Source organism: Lissotriton vulgaris, unplaced genomic scaffold (genome assembly GCF_964263255.1).
Source record: "Lissotriton vulgaris unplaced genomic scaffold, aLisVul1.2 SCAFFOLD_722, whole genome shotgun sequence".
Classification (NCBI taxonomy): Eukaryota; Metazoa; Chordata; class Amphibia; order Caudata; family Salamandridae; genus Lissotriton; species Lissotriton vulgaris.
This window is the reverse complement of record NW_028247608.1, coordinates 249,820-275,000: the sequence shown is the minus strand read 5'-3', so window position 1 is coordinate 275,000 and position 25,181 is coordinate 249,820. Positions and strand designations below refer to the sequence as shown.

Below are 25,181 nucleotides of genomic sequence, written 5' to 3'. Positions count from 1 at the left end.
AGCGACAAGACTTGCCCAAAACAAGAGGAATATCCCTCATCTGTGGCAACGCTCTTGGAACTTCATGATCGAGACTCCTCATAGTCTGTCTCGGTTCCCCCAGCCTTAGAGACTACTGTCGAAGCCTAAAGCACCTTCAGACTCCCCTAGATTAGTGGCACTAGTTCAATGCAAACTGCGGGTAAAACAACGCTGCAGATCCGAAGAATCGCTGGCCATAGGGCCCTCCTTAGGATCACGCAGATCCAGATGATCTAGTGCATTGTGGGAAATGTAGTCCTGCCTTCCAGGAAGTTACAGTGTTCCCCTGTGCCGCCGGACGCCGAAGTTACTTTCAACACTGCCTACCGCTGCCGTTTGTTGGTCGCCAGTCCGGCAACTGGCCCCTTTACCAGACACTGCATTAAGAGGGAATTCCATCCGACATCAGCAACCTCACCGTTGTCTTTTTGCATCTTTTTTCGCCCGCAGCATTGTCTCAGTGGTAACAGTAGCTCTTCTGTGGCTTCAGTTAAGCCCCATGGACAGTCGGGACAACGCTGGACACGGGGTCCATGGGCCAGGTAAAATTTAACTGAGTGTTGTGGCTTGGCCCTGGAACTTCATCACCCCTACCCTGCAAGAGTACCACGCAACCCAACCTGCAAGTGACTGATTGTCACTAATGATTTTTCCCATTAAACACAATGTTACATTTTGACTGTGCTATTTTTGACTGATCTTTTATTGCTTCAAAAACCTATAACTATGGTTATATGTATGCTCTTCTATTCGTTTTGATGTCTAAATTAATAAAAGATACTCTATTTTTATCAAATGGTGTCAGATTTCTCTCGGGTCGGGTCAATTACCTATCGTCCACGTTGGTACTTTGAAATGTTTAACGCATGTTCCTCTAGTACAGCCTGACTGCTCTTTGCCATACTACCAGGACTGAGCTGAGGATTTATTAGTGTGAAACCAAGGACCATCTTAGGGCTATTGTGATGGTATTACATGCTGAGGTCTAACCCCCACACCACATAATACTCCACTTCCCTACAGTCAGAAGCAAATTATCATTTCAGGAGACCATTCCACTTCAAAACGAATCACTTAAGAGTTATTAGGAAGGGCGATGAATAACTGCTGCTTTGAATAAACTTGCCAATTGAAATGGTGTGACAAGCTAAAGCCAGCAGCAGTAACATGTCATTAAGAAACAAATGCAGACACCAAATAGTTACAAAACAAATCAATAAACATTTATTTGTTACAATATGTTTTGATACATACAGTACATAGATTAATCCCGTCTAAGTATTTAGTGAGCCTGTTATTAATAGGCCTTAGATGACCTACATACATCAGTTTGAAGAAATGTATTGTTAACTTCAGGGCAGAAAGTCTGTATAAAAGTAGCTTATGCGCCAATACTTATTTCATTGTTATAAATCTATGACTAAAGATGAATCCTTAAACAGGTAGAACCTGGCTCTGCAAGGGCTTGTTCCACCAAACCCAAGAACTCACAAAAGAAGGCAGGGAAAGCCTGGTGCTTGGACCAGACACATTTTCACAGGTTTCAATAGCAAGACAGCTGAACTATTACACCTTCTACATGTGTATTACTGTTGGAAGCTTGCTGGCCCTAAAATTAAACTTGGTCCATTTTCACTGAAAGCAAAAGCTGGCCTACACATTGTGTGCCCCAGCATATTTGATTAATAATATCAAAGTGAGGTACCCAAACTGTTCACCTAACACGTTTTAACCAAAATTGAAAACTCAATTAGTCAACATGTGCACCTGTCCCAATTAACTAACCTTGACAACCGAACTGCCTAACATGTGCAACTGCCCTATTTTAACAATGGACGAAAGATGAGTATCTATATATTTGCACCAGTTCCATTTTCATCAGCATTGAAAGTGTGTGCAGCTGCCTTGTTTTCACAAATGTCGAAGCTGAGTGGTCAATAGCTTTTACTCATGTCCTTCATTCCCTAGCATTTGCGCCATTTTCACTATTTTCAAGAATATTTTAAATACTAAAGCCACAGAACTGGTCGATTTTGCAAAAGTCCATAGCTAGACTGCTGAACGTTTCCTAATACCCATTTTTGCCAGTATCTGAACTGAAGTAGCTTACATTCATGCCTTAGGGCATTACTACCAGCGTCGAAACTTGGACAGCCCAATTTTGTACAATCCTCATTTTCATTAGCACAGAATGACAGATGGCTCAAATTTGCCAAACGCCCGACTTTACCAATGTCAGTTCTCGGCAGCCCAATATTTACATTTCTCCTTTTTTCGATAAAGACAGTATGTATTTGATGCTTGTTGGAGATTTTCCGCCTGTTCTGGAGAGGAAAAAGTAGTCAAATCTGGGAACAAATGTTACCTCTATTGCCAACACCTACCTGCTCAGATTTCCACATTTCTATGGGAAATGGAACAATTTTGCGATAAAATCTATTTTTCTTCAAAGATCAAAGTATAGCGGGAACCAAAGAGAGACAGGAACTGACTCTACCAACTCTAATGTTTCTTAGCCTGGCCAATGAATTCTCTAGATGGGCAAGGTTCACTTTTTACTGGTAGTTAAATGGCCGTGGCTTGAATGCCCAAATGCAGAGGACATAAATATGCACAGGACTCACTGCCTAGGTTTGCCATAGACCTCTGTACCCAGCGGTGAAAGGCTTGTAACATCCCCGATTGATTTCAAGCCACCAGGGTTTCTACATAGGTCTCGTTTTCAGCAACCGGACGGTACATTTCCACCTGGCTATTTTCACAAACACAGAAAGCTGGACGGCTCAATGGTTACACCTGCCTCAGTTCCAGAAGTGAACAGAAGCTAAGCGAGACAAACTTTGCACCAACATCGAGTGCTGTCCTGGCCAGAAACGCCACACCCTATTTTCACAATGCAAGTATCAGTTTCAAAGTCAGCGAGAGCCAAACAAGCAATCCTCCACACGCTTGAAAGGCAGACAACATTGTTGTTTCTAGCTACACCTATGAACGAGTACTTAAGTTTGTGGAGCATATGGAAGCCATCAAATTCTCACACTTTAGTTGCTGAAGTACCCTAGTTGCATTCATCAATCAAGAACAGGCCTGCTGTAGCACTGAAAGCACACAGACAGTCACAGTGGTTGTACCATCTCAATTCTAAACAGCTCTTTCAGGGTTAGGGAATGTTTCTTTCACAAAAGTATTTTAAAATGATTGCCTGCTCTACTGTTTCTTGTGTTGAGTAAGAACTATCATATCCTTATAGATAACTGGTGACAACAGTTATCTGCACATAACTTCAGGGACCTAAACATTTCCAACTTGAACCAAAGACTAGCATTTCAATGCAGGGATCCCACAGCAGTAAACAAATTGATCTTGTCTTGAGGGGCTTGTAAACAGTTAAATACAGCAATACTTAGTATGCCTGTAAAACTGAGTCCCTGTATTACTCAGGAGGGATAGCCAAGCAGCACACGGTGCACTGTAAACTGCAGCACTACTTTAGGAAATGGGAAGATGTGTGTAGGCTGAATGTTCTGTATGCGGAGTTATTTGGAGCACTTTAGAAAGAAAGGGAGAGGTTTGGAAGTACCACCCTTAAGCAAGCACCTTTAGGCGACTTCCAACATTCAACATATTTTTTCTGAACCATCAGATGGAGAAAACATTCCAGGGCTTGGAACTAGGCCTTGGTGATATCAGATTCGTGGCAGAAGTCTTTAAGATGGCTCTTGACACTAAGATAGGAGTTTGAGTGTAGGGAAATACCACATTATAAGTAGAGAATTGCCATTGATGGGTTTCGTTCAAAGTGCTTCCGATTGAAGAGTAGATATGCCAATCAGCAGGCAGTAGACTTGTAAAGGCAGTGCAACGCTTTGACCCTAGTTTGATATTGTAACCACATCCTGAAGGTATACAAGCCTAGTCTTGTTTCCATTTTTGTGGCAGACTCTGTTAAAAGGATCTAGCACAGTGTAATCTGAAGTTAATTATTGCTTTCATCAATCTATAGTCCATCTGCGTCCAGGAGAAAAAAGAGAATGTAGTGCAGTTATGTTGGCTGAGTGTAGATTGAATCATAAATCAGGTTCAGAGTGTCTGAAATACAATAGTACCTGTTGAAGATTTCAGTGATATTTCATTTACCATAAAGGGAGACGCAGCCAAATAAGATGGTAACAAGTGGATGGTTCCTCTACCTGGCACACAGGGCATCTTATTACTGAGAGTAATTTACAATTTGGAGCTGACCAACAGCCAATGCATTTCTTAAAATTTCGTCTTGAACAACAGTCAATACATTTCATCTAATTTTCAGTACTCTAGCTAGAGGTAAATACCAAGCTGCTCTTGGGATAATTGTATGCCTCTGAATCATCAGTTATGACTTAAAAGAAAAAGGGTGCTGTTGAATCTATTGCTCGATCCTGCATAAAACAGTATGGGCTTAGAAGTGAAAAGGGTTGGCTACCCTCTCTCAAAAGGAAATGAATACCCCTATGGCCCAACCAATTTACAAAAGAGGTATTCATGGTCAACTCTAGGATGCAGAGGAGAAGTTGTGAATTTTGAGAACTGACATGTCATGGCCATCTGTAACTGGCAACATCATCCCAAGTGTTTGCAAAGGCTCTTGGTCACATTGAAACTAAGAATAGGCGTCTAACTCCTCACTAATATTTCAGAGATGATACTAGAGTGAAAGGTTGTCATGGGGACAAAAACTGCAGTTTTGTAAAAGGTGAGATGATGTGGTTAGAGCCCCACTACTAGAAGGAGATGAGCAGTCTTTCCACATTGAAATATACCTCACTTGCTAAGAAAGTTAATCTTCAGCTCTACCTGTCTAACCAGCGCTCTTACTAATAAAGAGCAACACTTACATGGAGCTTTGAGCTATTTATTTCAGTTTTATTCCATTCCTAAAATCTTCCTGGGATTATGGAGGTTGTCAAGGACAAGGAAGAGAAATATACTTACCTGCAGCAATGGTTCTTTGAAGCCAGAATTGCAGTTGTAGAAGGTGATAATACGTTAGTACAACACTGCTGCTCCAAACCTGAGGAAAGCCGGCAGAGTGCCATGAGCTGCCAGAGCAACCTCAAGGCTGAAGCCTCCCCCTGAGCAGTATCAGGCTGGCCTAAATGAGAAAGACCAGAACTGGATGTTCAAGATAGTTAGTGTTCTCCACATTACACACCAAGAAGGGGAACAACGGTGGACTGAGGATGCTCATCCTGCTTACAAGTGAACTGTTTGTATTACGTATGCGGGTCCAACTCAAGAATCCACCTGTAACCCAACGTTCATTCTACAGGGGTGAAATGGGAAAAGAGGAAGGCAGGGTTACATGTCAACCTATACGTTTAGATTATTCAACCTAGTGACTAGATGTTCATATATGAATCCGGCAAGTGAGGCAGCAGCGATGTCCACTAAAAAAGTCCCATGTAAAGGATGCATTGCCTAACAAGAGTCACATGACCCGTAGCCTTCAAGGGGGCTTTGCAACATGCTTCACAAAAGTGCAATTACAGAACTGTGGCTCATATGGCTCAAGCACGAAGGGCCATGTATTGCCATTTTCCAATCTGCTACTCTAGAGCAATAGGTTTTGCGATAAAGGTAAGACTCCCTTTAGATGGTTCAGCTAAAGAACTTTTTCAAAGTGGTAGTAGGGCAAGTAGCAAAGGTAGTCCTGGAATGAAGGTGTATGTATGTAACCTTTCCTGGACAAGGAATGTATAGTTCACAAACTTCATGTGGCATTCAACAAATGAGGTGCAAAATAATATTTAGAAACACAAAAAAACTCTAGGTTTAATGTCTCACCCTGACCATGGAGTCACAGGTAGACTTCTCTTTAAGACAGCTTGGCCATCTCATTCAAATTTGAAGACATTGTAACAACACATGAGATTGGGGACTGGGGAATATATTAATAACCTTATAGGCTCATTATGCTCCTGGGCCTGATGGGACAACGCTTCTTGCCATTCCCCTCTGTGCCCTATGACCTCCCACTTCCTTTGCCAGGGCACATTATTTCCTACTGCAGTGTTCTGTCCATTTTAGCAATGCCTCCATCTCTCACATCGCAGTCCTCTGTGTCTCGCTCATGGGTTGTCTAAATATTCACAAAAGTATGTGTGCGCATTACACGCAAGTCTGAATAGTATGAATATATAGACATATGGCTAGAGTGCGCATTTCTGTATTAGTTGTGTAGGTACCGTGTATACGTTGTCTGCACATGTAGTATTTGTATTCTACATGTATAGCTGTGTAGCTTGTAGTCTGAGTGCATGATAAGTGCATATCATCGGCATTTTGTGCTTGGACATTATTTAACTCTACAGAGGTTCTTACTTCGGTCCTGTAGTATAAAAGAATAATACGAGAATACGGGAGAGGATGGTGCAGGATTCGACAGGACTGCGCTGTCCCTCTTAAGGAACCGGAGCATTTGTAAACTAAGAATCATAACAGTCCTTTACAACAATCATTTTTCTGGCAGCTTGCTGGTCCCCAACCCTCTTCTGATGCCAAAAGGCATGTTGACCTTCTCCCTGCCCTCAGAGCTGCGAATGTTGCTTCCTTCCCAGCTTGTGGCATTGCTGTTCCTATGATGAGGGTTAGTCTTTGCTGCAACGCTTCCTTTTCCTTGGGCTGGAAAGGTTACCAGGAGCCTCTGCTTGGGCTTCCTCCCACGCTTTTTCCCTGGTGTGCTTATCTGTCTCTCTCTAATTTTGGAGGCAGGTTCTTGGTACTTCTTTGTGGACACAGCTCCTATGGATGTTCGAAACCAATTCTGTAAAAGAAGAAATAAATACTTCTAAATAAGGATCCTTCATCGTATTCCAAGCATGCCAGGTTCAGGGTAGGACTGACAACCACCCTCGACTTCATGAGTCGGCGTTACTATGAGTGTTTTAAGAATGGACATGGCAAACACACCCTTCTTCTGGATAGGCAACACTTGCATCTCAATGGCAAGCCCACTCTGCACTGCAATAAAACAATCCCATGGTTTTGTATAAAGATGAACATTTTAAGAATGGACAACTGGACTTCTCACCTGAGAGTGGGTCTTCAGTATATGATACTTTACTCCACTTTCTGAACTAAATTCTTTGAAACATAAGAGGCACCGATATTTCCCAATCGAGAGTTCCCCCTGTGAGAAGAATACATTTGAATAAGCGCAGATGTTAATCAACAAAGCGGACTGTGTACTTGAATATAGAGGCAATGTAATGACATATTATATGAACGGTTTTAATAACGATTTAGTTTGCCTCAGACCATCCTATCTCTTTTCTTGCACAGAGGTGATTAAGTCCCTAAAAGGGTTACTTACTGTGCTGGCTTTTTTCACCAGTAGAGATTGGTTCCACTTTGCGCAATACTAATTGGATGTTATGGGAACCGAGCAACAAGGGACTACGAGATACAATCCGATATTTGAAGACACTGAGATGGGAAGTGACTCAAGGAAACAGAAGAAGATAAGTTACTTACCTGTAACTGCGGTTATCCAATATGGGTATCTTTAATAGATTTACATGCATGAATCAGAATAGCAGCAGTATCAAAATAAATGAAAGTACCCTTAGTGGATTTACATTAATATAAATTTACAAGTAATGCATTAATTAACAGAATGTACAGATAAACATAGTTTATGTGCATATGTAAACATGCAAACATTGGTATCATGCATAATGAGAGGTATACATATATATACAATTTAAAAATAATTAACTTTAGAATATAAATAGACAAGACACCTCTACTTAAAGAGGAAGACATTATTAGAATAGATGTCCTAATACCGCCTGTCCCATGGCTGCATCAGTACACTGCGTTGATTCCAGACAGTAGTGCTGTGTGAACGTGCGAGTGCTCTTCTACATGGCAGCACAACAAATCTTCTCCAGGGGAATGCCTGAGAACAGAGCAGCTGAAGTGGATAGTGCTCTCATCGAATGGGCTTTAACGTTTTTCTCAAGAGCAGCCGCGGTCCGTGCAGGTAACATCGGGTCGGGCGGTGGGGCCGGGCCAGCATTGGTGAATATGAAAAGTGCATTCTTTAGACCGAAGGATAGGACTTTGAATCAGTAATGGGTACCAGCCACCGTGAAGCGAAGATATGTGCAATGGTTGGGGTGGATGGGGATATGGAAGTACGCATCTTTCAGGTCGAGGGATGTCATAAACTCTCCATTGTTGAGGCAAAGAAAGATGTCGTAGAGAGTTATCATCCAAAACTTTGTTTACAGAGGAATTTGTTGAGTTTCCAGGGATCTAGGATCGGTCTCCACTCCCCTGATTTCTTGCGAATGAAGAAAAAACAGGAGTAGAATCCTTTTCTTTCTGTGTTGCTGGAACCTTCTCTAGTGCCCCTTTTGATAGCATTAGGAGAGTTTTTTTTTGTAGTTAGTGAAGATGAGGGTGGTACTCCCTTTGACAGAGTGGGTGGTGGTCTTTGTATAAACTCAAGGATATGGGCGTAGGTGACGAGGTCTAATACAAACGTGTCTGAGGTGATGGTCTGCCAGTGAGGGAGGCAATGGCATATCTTCCCACCAACAGGATAAGTGGATGTCACAGCTGGTACCTGGAGAAGGTCACTGTTTGCGACCTGCTTCACTGCTCTGAGTGAGAGGTCATCTATGAGGCCCCTTTTTGGAGCAACTAGCTGTAGAAGATTGCCAGTACGATTGTTGCTGGTACCCTGTTCTGTATTGAGGCTGGTATGAATGGTATTTTCGTGAGCGTTGCTATCCGCCCTTGTATGAGGAGAACCCACGGACATGCGCTCCTCTGAAAGGCCCTTTGCGATATTGGAGCGTGCCTAAGGACTTTGCAGTACAAGTGTCCGTCTTAATGGCAAGGAGAGCGTTGTTTATGTGCTTGCCAAATAGTGTTTCACCATCAAAAGCCATACCTAGTATCTTAGACTGGACCACCGGAACGAAAAGAGGTCGCCTTTAGCCCCTCTTTGCATCTTATAAGGACTGTAATCCATATCTTCAGAAGGTAAGTCGATCTGCTGAGGTGGAGGTGGGAATGGAGTTGGAACCACATAGTTATCCCATTCATCATGAGGTGATGGAACATCCGGAATTTCTCCCTGTTTCCCCCCTTCATCCGAGGAGGGAGGGTCCTCCCTTGGCAGTAATGCGGCATGGGATGTAGGCGTCATAATCGGAGTAGCTGGCGGGGAAGGCGTGGCGCTACCAGAGGTGTAGCAGGCGGTGGCAGCTGAACATGTCGCTCTTTAGGAGGCTCTATAATCAGAGAGCATGGCCTAGAGATCCTGCACCAAAGAAGCAGGGAGATGTGAAGTGTTTCACCTAGGAGGAGGGTCAGAATAGCATTCTCTTTGCTGATAATACCTAGACCGTAGAGGATAGCACAGCTGAAAATATTGACCTTCATGCTCAAGGTCATCATCTTCCTCCTGGCATTTGACTTTGAGCTCTGAAGGACTGTGAGCTGTGCTAAAGAGGCCACCGTCATCATCTGATTCTGGAGATCTTTATGGTAATAGATGGGGGTTGTCGGAAATTGATGTCGTCGACGGAACCACTGCAGACGGGACGACCGCTGACGGTGACATCGTTGACAGGGTAGTTGTCAGAAACAGCGTCAATGGCATTGACGTCGAGTAGACTGTTGACAACGAGGGCGTCAACAGGAACTTGGTAGTCGCTTGGATCTTCGCCGATGAGATAGGAGCGTCAATGATGATTATTGCAGTGGTCTTCGCTGTCGACGAAGGGGCATTCTAGCCTATGATAAGTTTCTTTTTATTACTGCTTGATTATGGTACCGCGGAACTCCAACTTTGACAGGAAATAATTCAAGCATATGAATCTATGGAAGATACCCCAATACTGGATAATAAAAGAACAAATATCAGAAAAGGTCTTTACGTTTATACTAAGTGCACCCTCATGTGAATGTTCAATAAATGAATAAACACTAAATATTTCTTCCTGTGTGAAGGTACTGGTACCAGAATACAGTGCCCTTTATATCATCTGGCAACAAAACTAGGCCCCAAACCTCATTTACTACAATATCGCCTCACTAGCATTAGTAGGAAAAAAATCTATATCCAAAGGAGGAATATCTTTGAAAATGATATTTAGGCCACAATATTTATGTCAGCAATTTTTTAAATATTGTGTCATAGAACAATGTGACACATCCTAGAACACTGTTCATAAAAGAATATCTCTTTTTTATTTTAAACATATAAGCTACATATATAAAGGAAACATGCTCCTTTCTTTCTTTCTTACAGACAGCCGTTTAAGATGTTAAATTAACAAAATCCTAGCTGCAACAACAAAAGCTGAGTAAGTCTCATTTCACCACATTGTGCCTTTTCTATCCTGAAATATTAATGTATGGTAATATTAACAATGAAATTGAAGGTTTTGAGAGAAGGTTCTAGAGGGGCAGTAGGGTGCTACTTCTTGTGAACTAGAAAGACTAATGGTCTCTGGGATCTAAAGAAAAGTACTTGGCGGCATGGAGGGATAATGATAGAAGTGTAACACCCAGCAGGCCCATTTGCTCTTGTGCTACCAGGGCAGTAATCTAAAGCAGTTTGTCCCTCAGTTTTGCATGTGCAGGATCTGAGTTATGTCCAGGCTCATGCCGGCCTGACTAAAGCTCACCCGCCTTCAGAAGTATGCAGGATTCTGGGGCGGGATTTGGAGGGAGAAGCCCTGCTCAAAACTAGCCTTCTCAGACCTAGCAGGAATAAGTGAAATCTAGACTTGAAATATTATGTAGTCTCTGCTCAGGTAGCAAAGCTTGATTGCTATTCCACACCCTTTCTTGCTCATGAGGTATATTTTAGACAAGAGGGCATCAACTTCCGTTCTAGCTCATTTGACATAATTTTACAAAACTGACAGCATCTCCTCCTTCCGCATGTTGCCACCTGGATTACTGAGCCATCCCCATTGCCCCTGAAGCCTCTCTATTCCTACAGGTTTAAGTAATATTCTATTTAGCCAGGACCAACTCATGTTTCTTAGAGGTTTAAAGCCCATATCTAATCTCCCTGCTGGAGTTAGGGATAAGTCTGATATTGCATCCTGAACTCTTTCTTCACCAACTTGTTTGACTTACTTCAATTCAATATGGGAAAATCTCCATTCTCCCATTAGGCATGCAGTACTGCTTTGGAATCTATTCTAAAAATTACGAATCGGAGGAAGACACCGTGCAGCAGAAGAAAATGTAACTTTTTTTTAACAATCGTTCTCCAGTAAGGGTACCTGGTGGGAATTGCTCTGCAGGTTATGAATCTACGGAGGAGACTGAGCCTGGAGAACTACCGACACAGGTTTCACGTATCTCCAACTACACAGCACTCGCTGCTTCTGATTCGACTGGGAGCTTTTTGCTCAAAAGATCAAGTCCCAATATGGAAACGAACATGGCCAACCAGTCTGTGCCAACTCTCTGAACATTAGGAAGAATCAGTTTTACACTTCTTGCGCATTTGCCCAGCCAAAAATAACTGAAGACAGCATTTTCCGGATTCGATCATGTCGACCCGCCGTAATGGCATTACTAAATAGCCAGTCGCTACAGCTTTCATGCAGGGCAGCCAATTTCTTGCAACAAATCAGCAAACTGTTACAAATATCGAACACATAGTGCTGATTATATGGCCAGGCCTTGCAGCTACCCTACAATGTAAAGTGCAAGCACATATTCAGAAAAGAAGACAGCGGTCACTCAGTATAACTCGCACACAGATCCAACTCCATTGTATTAGATGGAAATATACTCCATTCCCAAATTTTAAGACTGTGCCACTTATCTTAAGTTTGTTACATTAATCAGCACTTTTGCACATGAACTTCAATCACACAGCAGCCACAAAGGGCACAGTGCAGGTGTACATATAATTGAAATGAAGGCCACCTGCCATCAGGCACTAACTTGCACATAGTCTGTTAGTCTACTGATTTTAGATGTATAGTCCCATTTTTTTTGATTTGTGCTTAGAAATGAAATTATATTTTAGTTTATGGCAACAAAGGAAACTTAAAAAAGAATTGGCAATGCTTTATGAACTGCTGATTGAGGCAGAAAACTCTCTAACTAGGGGGATTGTGACATGCACAAATGATATACCTGAGTTAGAGAATAAGGTGGCAAAGGAGCGTGCTAATGTCCTGGGTTTTTGGAGCACAGAGAACGCCAGAAGATATTTAATATCTAAGATGCAAAGTCACGAATTTGGTGAAACCATTGGGAAATGGCTGGCGGTACGATTGCAGATGAAGGAGTCGGCCAGAAATATTCAGGCACTGAGAGATGTGAACGGGGTATCGCATTCTGACCCTCATCAGATTCTTAAGATCTTTCAGCAGTTTTATTCGGAGTTGTATACGCAGCAGAGTAGTTCAGAGGGGGAAGGTGACTGGATAGGATTGTTTGAAGTGGGTCTGAAACAATTAGACTCCTCTAATTTAGAAGAATTGGACTCCCCGATCACTATGTTGGAATTTGAAAGCGCTGTGAAAAGTTTAGCGCTAGGTAAGGCGGCAGGGCCAGACAGAATTCCCGGGGAGGTATACAGGCAGTGTTTTAATATTTTCAAGGATGAGTTGCTGAAAGTAATGCAGTTGGCACAGGAGGGTTATCCTCCTAAATCATGGTCGGATGCCACGATTGCGGTATTCTGTAAGAAGGGTAAAGCCTCAGACTTGGTAGGGTCTTACTGCCCAATATCATTGTTGAATAGTGATAATAAAATCTATTCTAAAATTTTGGCCAACCGATTGTCGAAAGTTATAACGCCCTTAGTTTCTCAATAGCAACATGGTTTTATACCGAAAAGAGGAACGGTGGATCACGTAAATAAAGTAATAACCCTATTTGATATTGCAGGGTCTGAAAAAAGAGATCTAGCGCTTATTTTATTGGACGCAGAGAAAGCGTTTGATCGCGTTCAGTGGGACTATATGTGGCGGCTTATGGGTAAAATGGGGTTTGGTCAGAAATGTATTGTAGCTCTACAGTCGCTATACGTAGCCCCTAAGGCTAAGATATCGTCAATGGGAATGCTCTCTGAATCTTTGAGTATAACTCGGGGTACCCGACAGGGATGCCCCTGCTCCCCTCTTTTGTTTGCTTTATATATGAACCCTTTTATTGAACAACTACTACAGAGTGCATTTATTCCGATGTTTCGAGTTTTTGATTGTTGTTTTTCTGTTTTCGCATAAGCGGATAATTTAGCGGTAGCTACAGAGAATCCTGCACTTGCCATTAAAAAAATAGAGCGGCTGGCTAAAGAGTTTGGGAGGATAAGGGCTATAAGTTTAATGAATCGAAGACGCAAATCTTATGTTCGGACACTTTAGTATGGCAGGATGATCGGGTTGTAAAAGAAGTTACGTATTTAGGGATACAAATCAGAGCATCAATGACAGAGCTGGTGGATGTTAAACCTAATACCCTGGTCTCTAAAATTAAAACGTCTCTGGATAGGTGGGAACGGTTGTATTTTTCTATTATTGGCCGCTGTAATATTGTTAAAATGAATGTATTACCAAAAGCTCTGTACATATTTTGGTCAATACCATTGGAAATACCTAAAAAGAGAATATTGCATTTACAATCAATTTGTGGTAAATTTATATGGAGTCCAGGGAGACTTAGACGGGCAATGAAATTTATGACTCTGCCTCTGGAAAGAGGGGGTATGGCTGTACCCGATTTTTTTCTTTATTATGTTACATGTTTTTTGTTAAAAATGAGGGTAATGATTACGGGGGACACTGTCGCTAGTATTGCCACTGCTCCTGCAATTTTTGAAATTTTATTAGGCCCAATTGCGAAGCAGTGCTTATTTATTGAATTGTACAGAAGCTACTTTAAACGTAAACGTTTTAAAGTATTGATCAGCGCATTTAAAGTATGGAAATGGATTTTCAAATCTAATGCAATGGGGAAGATCACATATTATACTCCTTTTAAAGCTTATAGGGTGTTACCAGGTATATTCTTAGATGGTATTTCTTTAGACTGGCAGAGGAAGGGGGTTAGATATTTGGGTGATCTGTACAGGGATAATAGGATTTGTAAATCATTCGATGAATTAATGATTCAGTTTTGTTTACCTAGAACCTATTTTTTCAAATGTTTACAAATTTGTGATTTTTTAGCTCGTACTAATGTTGTTATGCAATCAAATACGGTGGTAGAAGGGATTAGAAGGCAGGTTAGAATTGGAGTTTTATATCAAATGCTGCTTTTGGGTAGGCCAGATGATCTTGATAAAGTCAGGCTGAAATGGGTTACTGCTATAGGGGATGCTGAAATCGAAGTTGAAGACACGATTACATTGGCTACAGAATCATTAATGTCTGCAAACTTAAAAGCATAATTTTTTAAGACCTTATTTTGTCTATACTACATCCCGGCACGAATGGCAAAATGGGAGGGGTGGGTATGATGGAAAATGTTTCTGTTGCGGGGAGGATGACACGGATAGTTTACATATCTTTTATGGTTGTGTCAAACTGCATAGTTTTATTGCAGACATAGAAAAGTTTCTGGCATTGGTTATTAACATGCCTTTAGTTATCACTCCCGCCATGATGTTATTGGGGAAAACTTCTACAAACAGCTCATTATATCAGTATCGATATTTTGTTTTTTTCTCTATGACGGTAGCCAGTTTGTGTATAGCAACTGAATGGCTACAGGAAAATCCACCTGTATTTCAACAATGGCGAGCAAAAATGTATAACCTATATAAGCTGGAATGGGGGCTGTTTTCTGTTAAGGGTTCTAGGAAGTGACAACTGGGTTTAAAAATTTGGGGAGCTTTTCGTGATTATTACAAGGCTTAATATCTGTGAAAAGGATTGAATTGAGTGGATACTGAGTGATAGGAAGTATCTTTCTTTCTTTAGATTTTTCCTACCCTTTGTTGGGTCTTTTCCCCTCCCGTTGCTTGTGTATTGTAATTAATTAATTAAGATGATTCATGCTGCTTTATTTAGTTATTCTCTATGTGTCCATGTATACTTTTTTGTATGTTAATTTATGTTTCATGAAATGTAATGGATTTATGTGTGCTGTAGCTGTGAAATTTTAAATAAAAAAAATAAAAAATAAAATACAATTAATGAAATTATTTATTAGTAGGGATAATTTTAACAGTGGTAAGGGAAATTCCTGGACCAAAGAATTTCCCTTACCACTGTTAAAATGATTCCTACTAATAAATAATTTCATTTCTAAGCACAAATCTAAAAAAAATGGGAATATAGATGCAACATGTTTAAAACCTAATTTTAAGAAGATCGAACGAACTTGCAATTTTGCACAATTCAACGCGTAAATTAGAATGTTGTCACATTTGAAGTATTTTATGCTAAAATTGTAATGGTTTTAATTAACTACACAATAAAGACTTTCCTTTTCTACTGACACAGTTAACTGTTCCCTATGACTCTGCAACACATTTTTATCCTAGGACATTGGCAGTAACATTTCACATTTTAGAAAAATACTTAAGAGTGGTGATGGTGTTCACTCCGATGTCTGATCCCCTTTCATTCTCTTTTCATCTGTAGTTCTCTGATACTGTGGTCTATGTTTTTTTGTACTCCTCATTCTCTTACTGCTGCAAGCCGTCTCTCCCTGATTAGAACTGTTCTTTCAATTTTCCTCCTGCTCTCTTCTTCTGTCCCTTTTCTATTCATTCTTATTCACCTTCAAATTTCTTGTCTCTATTATTGTCTCATGTCCCTCTTGCATCTGCCCCTCATGCACATGTTCATCCCCCTCCTATGCCCTCTCTATTGCATACACTCTCTGCCCATCTTGCTTGGCCCCCCGTCCTTATGCACAACTTCTTTCTTTTGAACCAATTACTCTATTTATTCTCTGCGTTGACGTCTCTTTTTTTGTGTGCTCATTTTCCCTCTCTTCAATATAACACGCCTTACTTTTGTTTATGTTGGCTCTTCACCATCATTTTCATTCCTTGCAATTATTTTATTTCTAAATGTTTTGCAGTAATCCCATCTTTTTATTTTTCCCCCATTTGCTTCTCCTTGGATGAGAAGAAGGGAGCTGCAGGCGGTTCTCCCCTATGATATCATCTGCGTCGGCATTTCACTCCTGTGTTTGAAAGTAACACCTGGGTTAAGCACTACATTTTATATTTTTTACAAGGGGTAGTTTCAAAGGGGTTTGGGAATAAGATAGAAGTCCTTTATACAGGTGTATATACGGAAATTCTTAAGGCCAGATCAGTGGTCCCAGTCGAGATGGGTATCATAGCTGCTCATAAACTGAGTACAGTGTTATTTAGTCACACTATCGTAGGAACTGTCCAACAGGTTCCTCACTCCTTGGCATACCTCTTGAATAAAGCTTACCTGAGGTGGGATAGTGCTTCTTCTTACAGTGTAAGTTAGTTGAGCCCAAGCAAACACGCAAACACCTCTGACAAGACTCTGGACACCTGCAGAAACCTTGCACAGTCAACAGTGGGAGGATCTGACTAGGGTACTGCTAGGAATCATATGAAATAATTTCAGATGGGCAAGGTCACTAAAACAAGCCCAGGACTAGGGAAGGAAATTGCTCCAAGAGTCCAGAATGTTTCATTCATAGTTTTTTTCTGGCTCGGAAGGGCTGTTCAAAGGCACAGAAAAGGGCAGTATATAACGGGGTGAGCTGTGAGTGAAAAAATGGCTTGACAAAGGAAGATGCTCAGCAAGATCACACTTGGGCAGTAGGAAAGACCTCGAAGGTTTAAAAGGGGACTTTCTCAATGCATTCAGCATAGGACATTCATAACATTTTATTGAAAGGGGTATATTTGAAATATTCACAAATGGGCCATTATTCATCCACTTGTGTCAGAGTGGAATAATAGCTCACGGATGTCGGAAAGAGTGAACGTACATTGGTTATACAACTTCAGAGACTGTGTGACATAAAATTATTACGAATGGCAGGAAAGAGAAAGGGGGCAATGTGGTGCACATCATGCAGTTTGCCATGGTGAACTACTCTTGCTTCTCTTTACTGAAAACTTAGGCTGGTACAGCGATTACACCACAAGGTAAAGAGACAACCAGTTAAAACCAGAGAGTAAAGGAGTGTTCAAGAACATTTCTGTAAAACATGGAGTACAATTCTCAGGGTCTATGAACTTTTCTGTTGTAATAGACAGCAAAGTTCTATCTGTTAATTGAAAATCCCCATATTTTCTCTTCTCTAAGTTGAAAAGTTTCCCCTGTCGATAATACACTTAATGCTGGCAAAGACCAGTGCAAACCTTTCGATATCCTTCAGTCCTTGCACTCATCAAAAATGTATCCACAATTTGGGTCCCTGATAACAGTGAGCTCAGCTTCCATTGACAATCTGTAGACACGGTCCTGAGCGCTTTGCTCTGCAACTGATGGTCCAAAATTCTCTGAGAGGTAACACTGATGTTAATATTCCCTCATGTTACTTTGCTGCTATCTACCATTACGTTCCCGTAATAGTTCAGCACAGAGCCGGGAACATTTACTGGTGCGTTAATGTACATATGTGGAAGCTTTGCACAGTTACGATCTATGCTATACACGCCATATGTGAGATGCTTCCACGGTTAGTGATGTCATATACCTAGTACGAGTGGGCACACATGCGCCTATGAAGCTTGCCCTGCTGTAGACACTTGGATGGATGCTTTCTGTGATGTACATGCTTTGTGAACCTGACGAACGCGTGCACGCGTGCACTGCTGTCACTGGTGATTTTGCCAGGGCATGAGATAACCTTGCACTGTGACTCAAGGTACTTTAGCTTCTCTGTGAATGAGGAAGATTGCGCAGAAAAGGCCTGTGATGCTTTAATCTGTTTGTGTGAAGGGAGCGTGTAGTGATGGATTGGATTGAAGAAAACGCGCTGCTACTGTAGCTGTTATCTGTGTGCCTGAGAGACAGCTGCATTTCCACACAGGTTTTTACAACATTCTAATTTTTACAAATCTTGATCGTTTTATCTTGTATACTAGTAATGCAATAGAGTACCTTATTGCAGCTGGCAAGATGAGCCTTCAGACCAGACACACTGGAATAAACCGCCTGGCAGCACTGTAAGTAAAAGAAGACAGTGTTACTGGGTGTAAGGTAAAACTACGCACTGCGAAAGAGGGTAAAAGCATTACCAGTATGTGGTACAGGCATTTCGCCGTATATGGTCCTCACTGGCGGAAATGGATATGGGATTTTCACTAGGCATGGAGGTCTGGAATCACCGCAACTTGCTTAGCGGTTCTTAAGTGGCTAAATAAGTCCTTTGGTTAATTCCACCTGCAGCCCAGAGAACCGTTATGCAGGCATTGGTGATTTCCAGACTTGACTATGGCAATGTATTGTACCTGGGGCACTGATAAAGCCTGTGTCCACCGTTTACAGCTTATTAAAAATGCGGCTGCCCGCCTTCTTTTTCGGTTGGCTTGACACGCCTCTGTCTCACCTTTACTTTGTCAACTCCACTGGCTCAAGGTGAACAAGCGCATCGAGTTTAAGGCTTCATGTTACATGTTTCGAGCTAAGCATGGCTTAGCACCTCCTTATATACAAAGCCTGGTCAAACCTTACGTACCCATTCGTTAGTTGAGATCAGTCAGCCTATTTCTTTATTCTGTTCCCAGAGTCCGGCTGAGAGGCCACTCGTTTTCCTACCTTGGACCTAAACTGTGGCATTCTCTTCCTCTGGAACTTAGGATCTGTCAGACGCCTTTAGCCTTTCGTAAGAAGCTAAAGACCTTTCTTTACAACCAAGTATAATCCACTCTGTTCTACTATCTGCAACCTCGGCTTGCACGTTGTCCTGCTCAGCACTGGGAAACCTGTTGGGTAGCTGCACGCTTTATAAATCTTTTAAATAAAAATAAAATAGGCATAGGGGATGTAGCAAGCTCCTTAATATTGCATTTTTTCACAGACTCCATTCTATGGGGAGCGAAAGGGAAGGCATTACATTCTTCTAAAGAATAGGAGCCTATATTTGAACTTTAAAAGAGACACGTAGAATATCAACTATGACATAAGATCCACGTTTAGTGACATAGGATAGTAGGAACTACCATAGGGATAGAGAAAAGCCATTGAATGGTACTTGGAGGTGTGAATCATACATGATTTGGACACATGATCTGTCCTTGCTCCTTCACTTCATTCTTCCAGTTTTCCAGAAGCCGTGGATGGAATGTCGGAAGTCCCGGTCGGATGTAATTTAGCTGCCAAAATAAAGTGAGATTGTAAGATGACTTGTGTCCTGCAGTTGGTGATTGGAGATTCCAACAATAGTTTGAGACACGACACACAGTACATTTCATAATTTAATCACGATTACCATATAGAGAAATGTGACCGCATGCTGATTCAAACACAGGAATAACATTTGACTCTGTGCCCAGATGCAGAGAAGGTTCACAAGACAAAAAACATCAGACCGGCATGTAACATAAGATGTGCCAGTAGCCAGTTGGTGTGGATGGCTGCAAGGGAGGGTTGTGTTCGGATGCACCAGATCAGATTTAAAGCCCCAGCACATTCTGGGGAGTAGTCTCTACATCCACAAGGAAAAAAATGCTGAGATGAGTGTCTGTGAATAATTTCAACAAGTAGAGAGATAGCGAGTGGCTGTACAATGCAAGAGACATTGTTTTCACTGTGCCGGAGTGTGTGTGTGTGTGTGGGGGGGGGGGGGGTGGGGGGGTTGCAAGGTGTTGTCTAGTGAAGCTGTTACTATCCAGGGCACAGGTTATGTATATGCAGTGCCTGCAATGGTGAGAGTTCCAATGTTGTCTCTGGTTTTTAAATATCTTTTATCAAAGAAACCAAGGAATCGTGTTTCACATAGTCATTAACTACACCATTTAGACTATCTTCTTCATCATTACACAAGCAACTATATATATGCATTTCTTCTCATGCTGTAGTTTACAGGATCATAAACTATGTTACTCTCAAAGCACATGTTACATTATCCAAGAGGCGACTTCCATGTTCATAATGTCTAGTGAGATCTACATTTAACTAGAGTCTGAGTGAGGATGGTGTTGAGGAACGTGTAGTATGCCCAGCCAGCCCCCAGAGAGACCACAGGCAGTATTAGGTCTGTAGTCTCGAACCTAATACGATTGGTACACAACAAACTGTTTGCAAACTCTGCCATTGGTTAGCTCAGAAAATAGTTCATACTATATTCCTGGATGTCATGCTTCACCTCCACTTCTTTAACAGCTCTCACAAGTTGTGCACTGACAATTTACAGTAAGGAAAAGCACCATAACTCACTAGCTTGGTATCAGGTACCAAATCGTCCTTCATTCTCCGTTTATTCCAATCTTTCGCCAGCTCGTCCTCAGCTATCTCCTGGAGGTGGAAAACAGCCACCTGAGCTGACCTGCGTCGAATCCTGCCACTTGGTGTTCGCTCAAAATCCTCTGCAGACTCATCCTCCAAGTTCTCCTGCGGCTCCTCACTGGGCTTGGGGTGATCAACAAGAAAGAAGAGTCACATGGCGTCATGAAGCACCTTCTTACAATGCACAAAAGTGGAGCAGAGCAGGTGCCTCACCACAGTGTGCTCTGATCGCACGTGGTAATCGTGCCCAGCCTTCGACTTGTAGGTCTTCTCACAGTGCCGGCAGGCAAACACAGGCTTCTCCACCTCAGAGGGCTCCTTGCCGCATCGCTTCTGGTGATACTGGTAGCCCATCAGGCTCGTAAATGTGGCTGTGCAACCCTGAATAAAAGAAAGTGATGAAGCACACCTCAATAGCAAATACAACAGCTAATTTAAATGAGAAAATTGAATAAACACAATCTAGAAACAATCAACAAAGACACACAAGACGTACAGGACAAATGGAAGCAACACTGCTTGGGTTAATTACCTGTGTTTTGAATGCTAGTTAGTCAAGAAAAGGCGACTATCAAAGGCATTTATCTATGGGGTTTGTAGTTAGAAATAACACTGGAAACTGAAATCTTCTCTCAGCCTCGACTGTGTGCATGTGTGAATTGAGTCGACGAATGCTCAACAATTTCCCATGCTGATCTCCCATTTCTATATTGTTCTGGAGCCAACTGGTATGCAAATACTTCTTTGCTAGGCAACAGAGCATGTATTAAGCTCTGGTAGGATGAGTGGTTTGCTTCTAGGCCTAGCAAAAAGTTATCAAATTGCACACCTATTGTAACAGGTACATTTTTCCCCACTGAAGCAAGAATCTGTTTTGGATTTACATGCTGTGCCAGGCAGATTTGTAGAGCTTGCTATCAAGCAGCAGCCGGTGCAGGTAAGCGTGGTGGAGTGGGACAGGGCGCTGCAGGATGGGGGGGGGGGGGGGGGGGGGGGGTGGGGGGGGGGGGGAGGATGTCAATATTCGACGGAATAGGATGTTTTTAACTATTTTATTTGCCCTATCTTTTCGTCTGTCGACATCCCCTCCACCGCTCCCCACCGCCCTTACCTGCACCGGTCGCTGCTGGTGCTATCAACCAGGATGTTATCCTTTTTGGTTTTGTAGACTTCATTCCATCTAATCCACCATCAGACACTAACTGCCCTGTTATTTCACTGCTGCAAGTCTGTTTTCATTCTTGCTTTCTCCTTTCATCATTGTTTTCCTGTCTTTCACTTCATCCTTATTTACCCCTTTTGTGTTTTTATTTTTCTTGCTCTGGATCGAAGACTACTGAGAAAAAGTAGGTGCAGGTCGCCAAAAATGAGGGAGCCCAACCTGCAACCAGTGGGTCAAATTAAGCACTGTTATTTTCGAAGAAGCAAAATATGTTACATACATGCTATATGCGTGTGTGTGTGTGCGTATGTATGTATGTATTACACAGTACCATTTGCCACTAAGTACTATGCTGTTTCAGTCGCACTTTACTTTGAAAAGCATTTTATTGATTTGCCAATTATTTTGGCTCCCAACACAGCACCAAATGTGGCACTCGCTTAGCGTAGTCAACTATGGTCAGATATGCCAAATTCCATACAGTTCTCTGCAGGGCAAAAAAATTGTGGGCACCAGAAAACATGTTTTTCCCATTTTCCCTCCAACAGGACATTTTGCTTGCACCTACAGCTAAAACCAATGATCGGATTTGCACCAAACCATGCAAGAATGAAGAACTTTACTCTGAACATGTGTACATTTTTGTTTGTGTAACCCTGTTCACTGTTTTTCGAGACATTAGACTAGAAAAAACTGCGAGGTGTGCTTAAAAGGTTAACACTTTTGTATATCTTAGAAGCTGGAAAGAAATTTGTTGATTTGCTTATAACTTTGGCACTGTGTGATGAATCAGCAACATTGGCAGAAGCATGGAAAGATCTGATTTCCATTGGAATGTCAAATTTTGTGCCAAACAAACAAGTTACGTACCTTTGATAATAACGCTCTTTCTGGTAGAGACTGTATCTAACTGCAGATTCCTCACCTTTTTAATATCCCCCAGCTGTCAGACTGGATCTGCAAGCATTACAGCAGTAACTCTGCATGCCAGTAGGTGGAGCTGAGGAGCTTCGCATTAGTACACTTCCGCTCCAGAAATGATGTGTGGTGCCTATAAACTTTAAAGGCACCACTCCCACATGCTTACATCTGTTGCTTTTGAAGCTGTCTACATCTCCAGCTCTTCAGATGCAAAGCCACACTAGCAAATTGGCGTTGACCAGTGTGCAGATTCCTAAACTTGCGATCATATTAATTGACAGAGTCCAGTTCACAGAATAGGAAGGATGAAAGCACTGGTGAGGAATCTGTGATTAGATAAGAGTCTCTATCAGAAAGAGCACTACCAAAGGTAACTTGTTCTTATGATAGAGACTTCTAACAGTAGATTCCTTTCCTTTTGAATACATACTGAAGCACTACCTATTTGAAGGTGGGTCTGTGAGTGAACTCAAACCAAAAAGTCCTGTAAGTCAAAGCGGGCGAAATGCCTCTCTGGGCCAATCTGGATATCAAGACAGTAGTGTTTCATGAAAGCATTCCACACAGCTGCCTGGCAGATGTCCAGGACAGAAATTCCGCTTGCCAACGCGGTGGATGCAGCGTTGGCTCTGATGAAATAAGCATGCTTCTCTTCTGGAGACTGCTTTTTGGTCAATGCGCAGCCTCTCTTAATACAGAACACGATCCAGCAGGAGATAGTCCTCTTTTTCATGACTTTGCCTTTTTGCTCTCCAATGAACCTGATAAAAAGCTGATTGTCCACCCAGTTATTCTCTGGTATGATCAATGTAAAAGCTCAATGCTCTTTTGAGGCCGAAGTGATGGAGTCTCTCCTCTTCCTTGGAGGGACGAGGCTTAGCGGAGAACACAAGCAATGCGTTATTCTGACCGAAGTAGAATGACATCATAACTTTTGGCAAGAAGTATGCTTGTGTCTGCAGAACTTGTATGCAGTGGAAGAAGGCGGTGTACGGTAGCTGGGCACGGAGAGCTTGAAGCTCACTTACATCCCACACCGATGTTACAGCGACAAGGAATACCGTTTTGAGAGTGAGAAGCCACAAAGGATGACTGTGAAGAGGCTCAAATAACATACACATCACATATTTGAGGACCAGGTAATGGTTCCACTGTTACACGACAAAGGGAGAGGGAGAAAACAGATATTGTAGGCCTTTCAATAAACGTATTACAAGTGGTGATTTTAATAATGAGGACTGATTGGGGCACTGCAAAAAGTCAGAAAGAGCCAATAAATACCCTTTAACTGCACCCAGAGCAAAGCCTTGCTGGGCGAGACACAAAACAAATAGCAAAACATGAGATAACTGTGCCTGAAGGGGGGTCAATCTGTTGTGCGCTGCACCAAGCCACACATTTGTTCCAATAACAGGCGTATAATGTCTTTGTTGAGGGACGCCTGTCTGCAAAGGCATTCAGCTGTCACTGCTCAATCTCCAAGAATGAAGGTGGAGATTACGAATGCCCAGTTGCAGGACCCTGCCCTGTTGCTGTGACAAAAGATCCTCCTAGAGGGGCAGCCTGATTAGAGGACAGATGCTCATGTCCAGGAGCTCTGGATACCATACTCTCCATGCCCAATCTGGGGCCACTAGAATGACATGGGTCTGATCAGGCCTGTTCTTTTTCAGAACTCGGTACAGGAGGGGTAGCGGTGGAATTGCATAACGGAGTCCTGAGTTTCGACCGAGGCGGATCCCATCTTATAACAAGAGACGCCTTGGAAACTCCAATGCGCAGAACTGCTGATATTGCGTGTTCTCAGTGGAGGCGAATTGCTATTAAAATACCAAGAGCATAACATAATTTCTCCTCCAAATTAGAAATTTATTTCAAGTCACCTGTAGTTGGTAAAGCCTAAGAAGGAACTAGTCACATAGCTAGCAGATATCCATGCATGGAAGAGGGTTCTAGAAAATATGATGTTGATTAAACATCCGAGAATCACACTATTTCTTACCAACCCGAAGAAATTTGAAACCTTCTTCCCAGATGTATGACGGATCTTGTTTTATGTCACAGTCTTATGAAGGAGTTGCATTTTTAAATAATAAAATGCAAACAATTTGTCATACTGAATAGAACAAGTTAGTCAGGCCGGCCTCCAGAGAGGGAATTTAATTTCAGATCTTACCATACGTGCTAGAGAGTACAAAGACAAGTTAAAGGGATACCACCTAGACTGTGGAGAAAGTGTGATCTTAAACAATGATATGCTCAAAGGATAAGGACGAAACAACAGATGGCAATAACATGTTACACCTGAACTATTGGCAATGCCAAGATCAATATACTTTTTGGTGCAGAGGCAACCTTTAGCACGGAGAAACCTTCTATTTGGAGAAACCTCTCAACATCAAGGACAGAAAAGTCACATAAAAAAGTGTCAAGAAACCCCAATGGGAGATTATCACTTGTCCGAAATGGAAGAACTCAGCACAATCTAAGATATTGGTTTGACATCCCTGATTTCGTGGTGGAAGCGGAGACCATATTCTTATGCCTTGTAGAATATGTAGGAACAACGCTTCTGCTGAGAAGCCTGACAGATTGTTTAAACTGAGAGATCAAACTTCAATATGTCAATAGAAGGTACAATGAGCCTA

At 42.0% G+C, this 25,181-nt stretch overlaps 1 protein-coding gene across 3 annotated transcripts in view; it reads right to left on the bottom strand.

Annotated features, from left to right (window-relative positions):
* Window positions 1-1,222: 1,222 nt before the first annotated feature.
* Window positions 1,223-25,181, bottom strand: part of ZNF512B (zinc finger protein 512B) — a 264,244-nt gene continuing 240,285 nt past the window's right edge. For 2 of the 3 annotated variants that reach the window (XM_086949746.1, XM_086949747.1), the window contains 6 exons: window positions 20,664-20,831; window positions 20,382-20,573; window positions 19,217-19,318; window positions 18,105-18,167; window positions 7,091-7,189; window positions 1,223-6,823 (listed from right to left, as the gene is read on the bottom strand). In XM_086949746.1, coding sequence (XP_086805872.1) covers window positions 6,515-6,823; window positions 7,091-7,189; window positions 18,105-18,167; window positions 19,217-19,318; window positions 20,382-20,573; window positions 20,664-20,831 — 933 coding nt within the window. In that variant the 3' untranslated portion in view covers window positions 1,223-6,514. The remainder of the gene's footprint in view (window positions 6,824-7,090; window positions 7,190-18,104; window positions 18,168-19,216; window positions 19,319-20,381; window positions 20,574-20,663; window positions 20,832-25,181) is intronic. The other variant, XM_086949748.1, reaches the window with a different exon arrangement.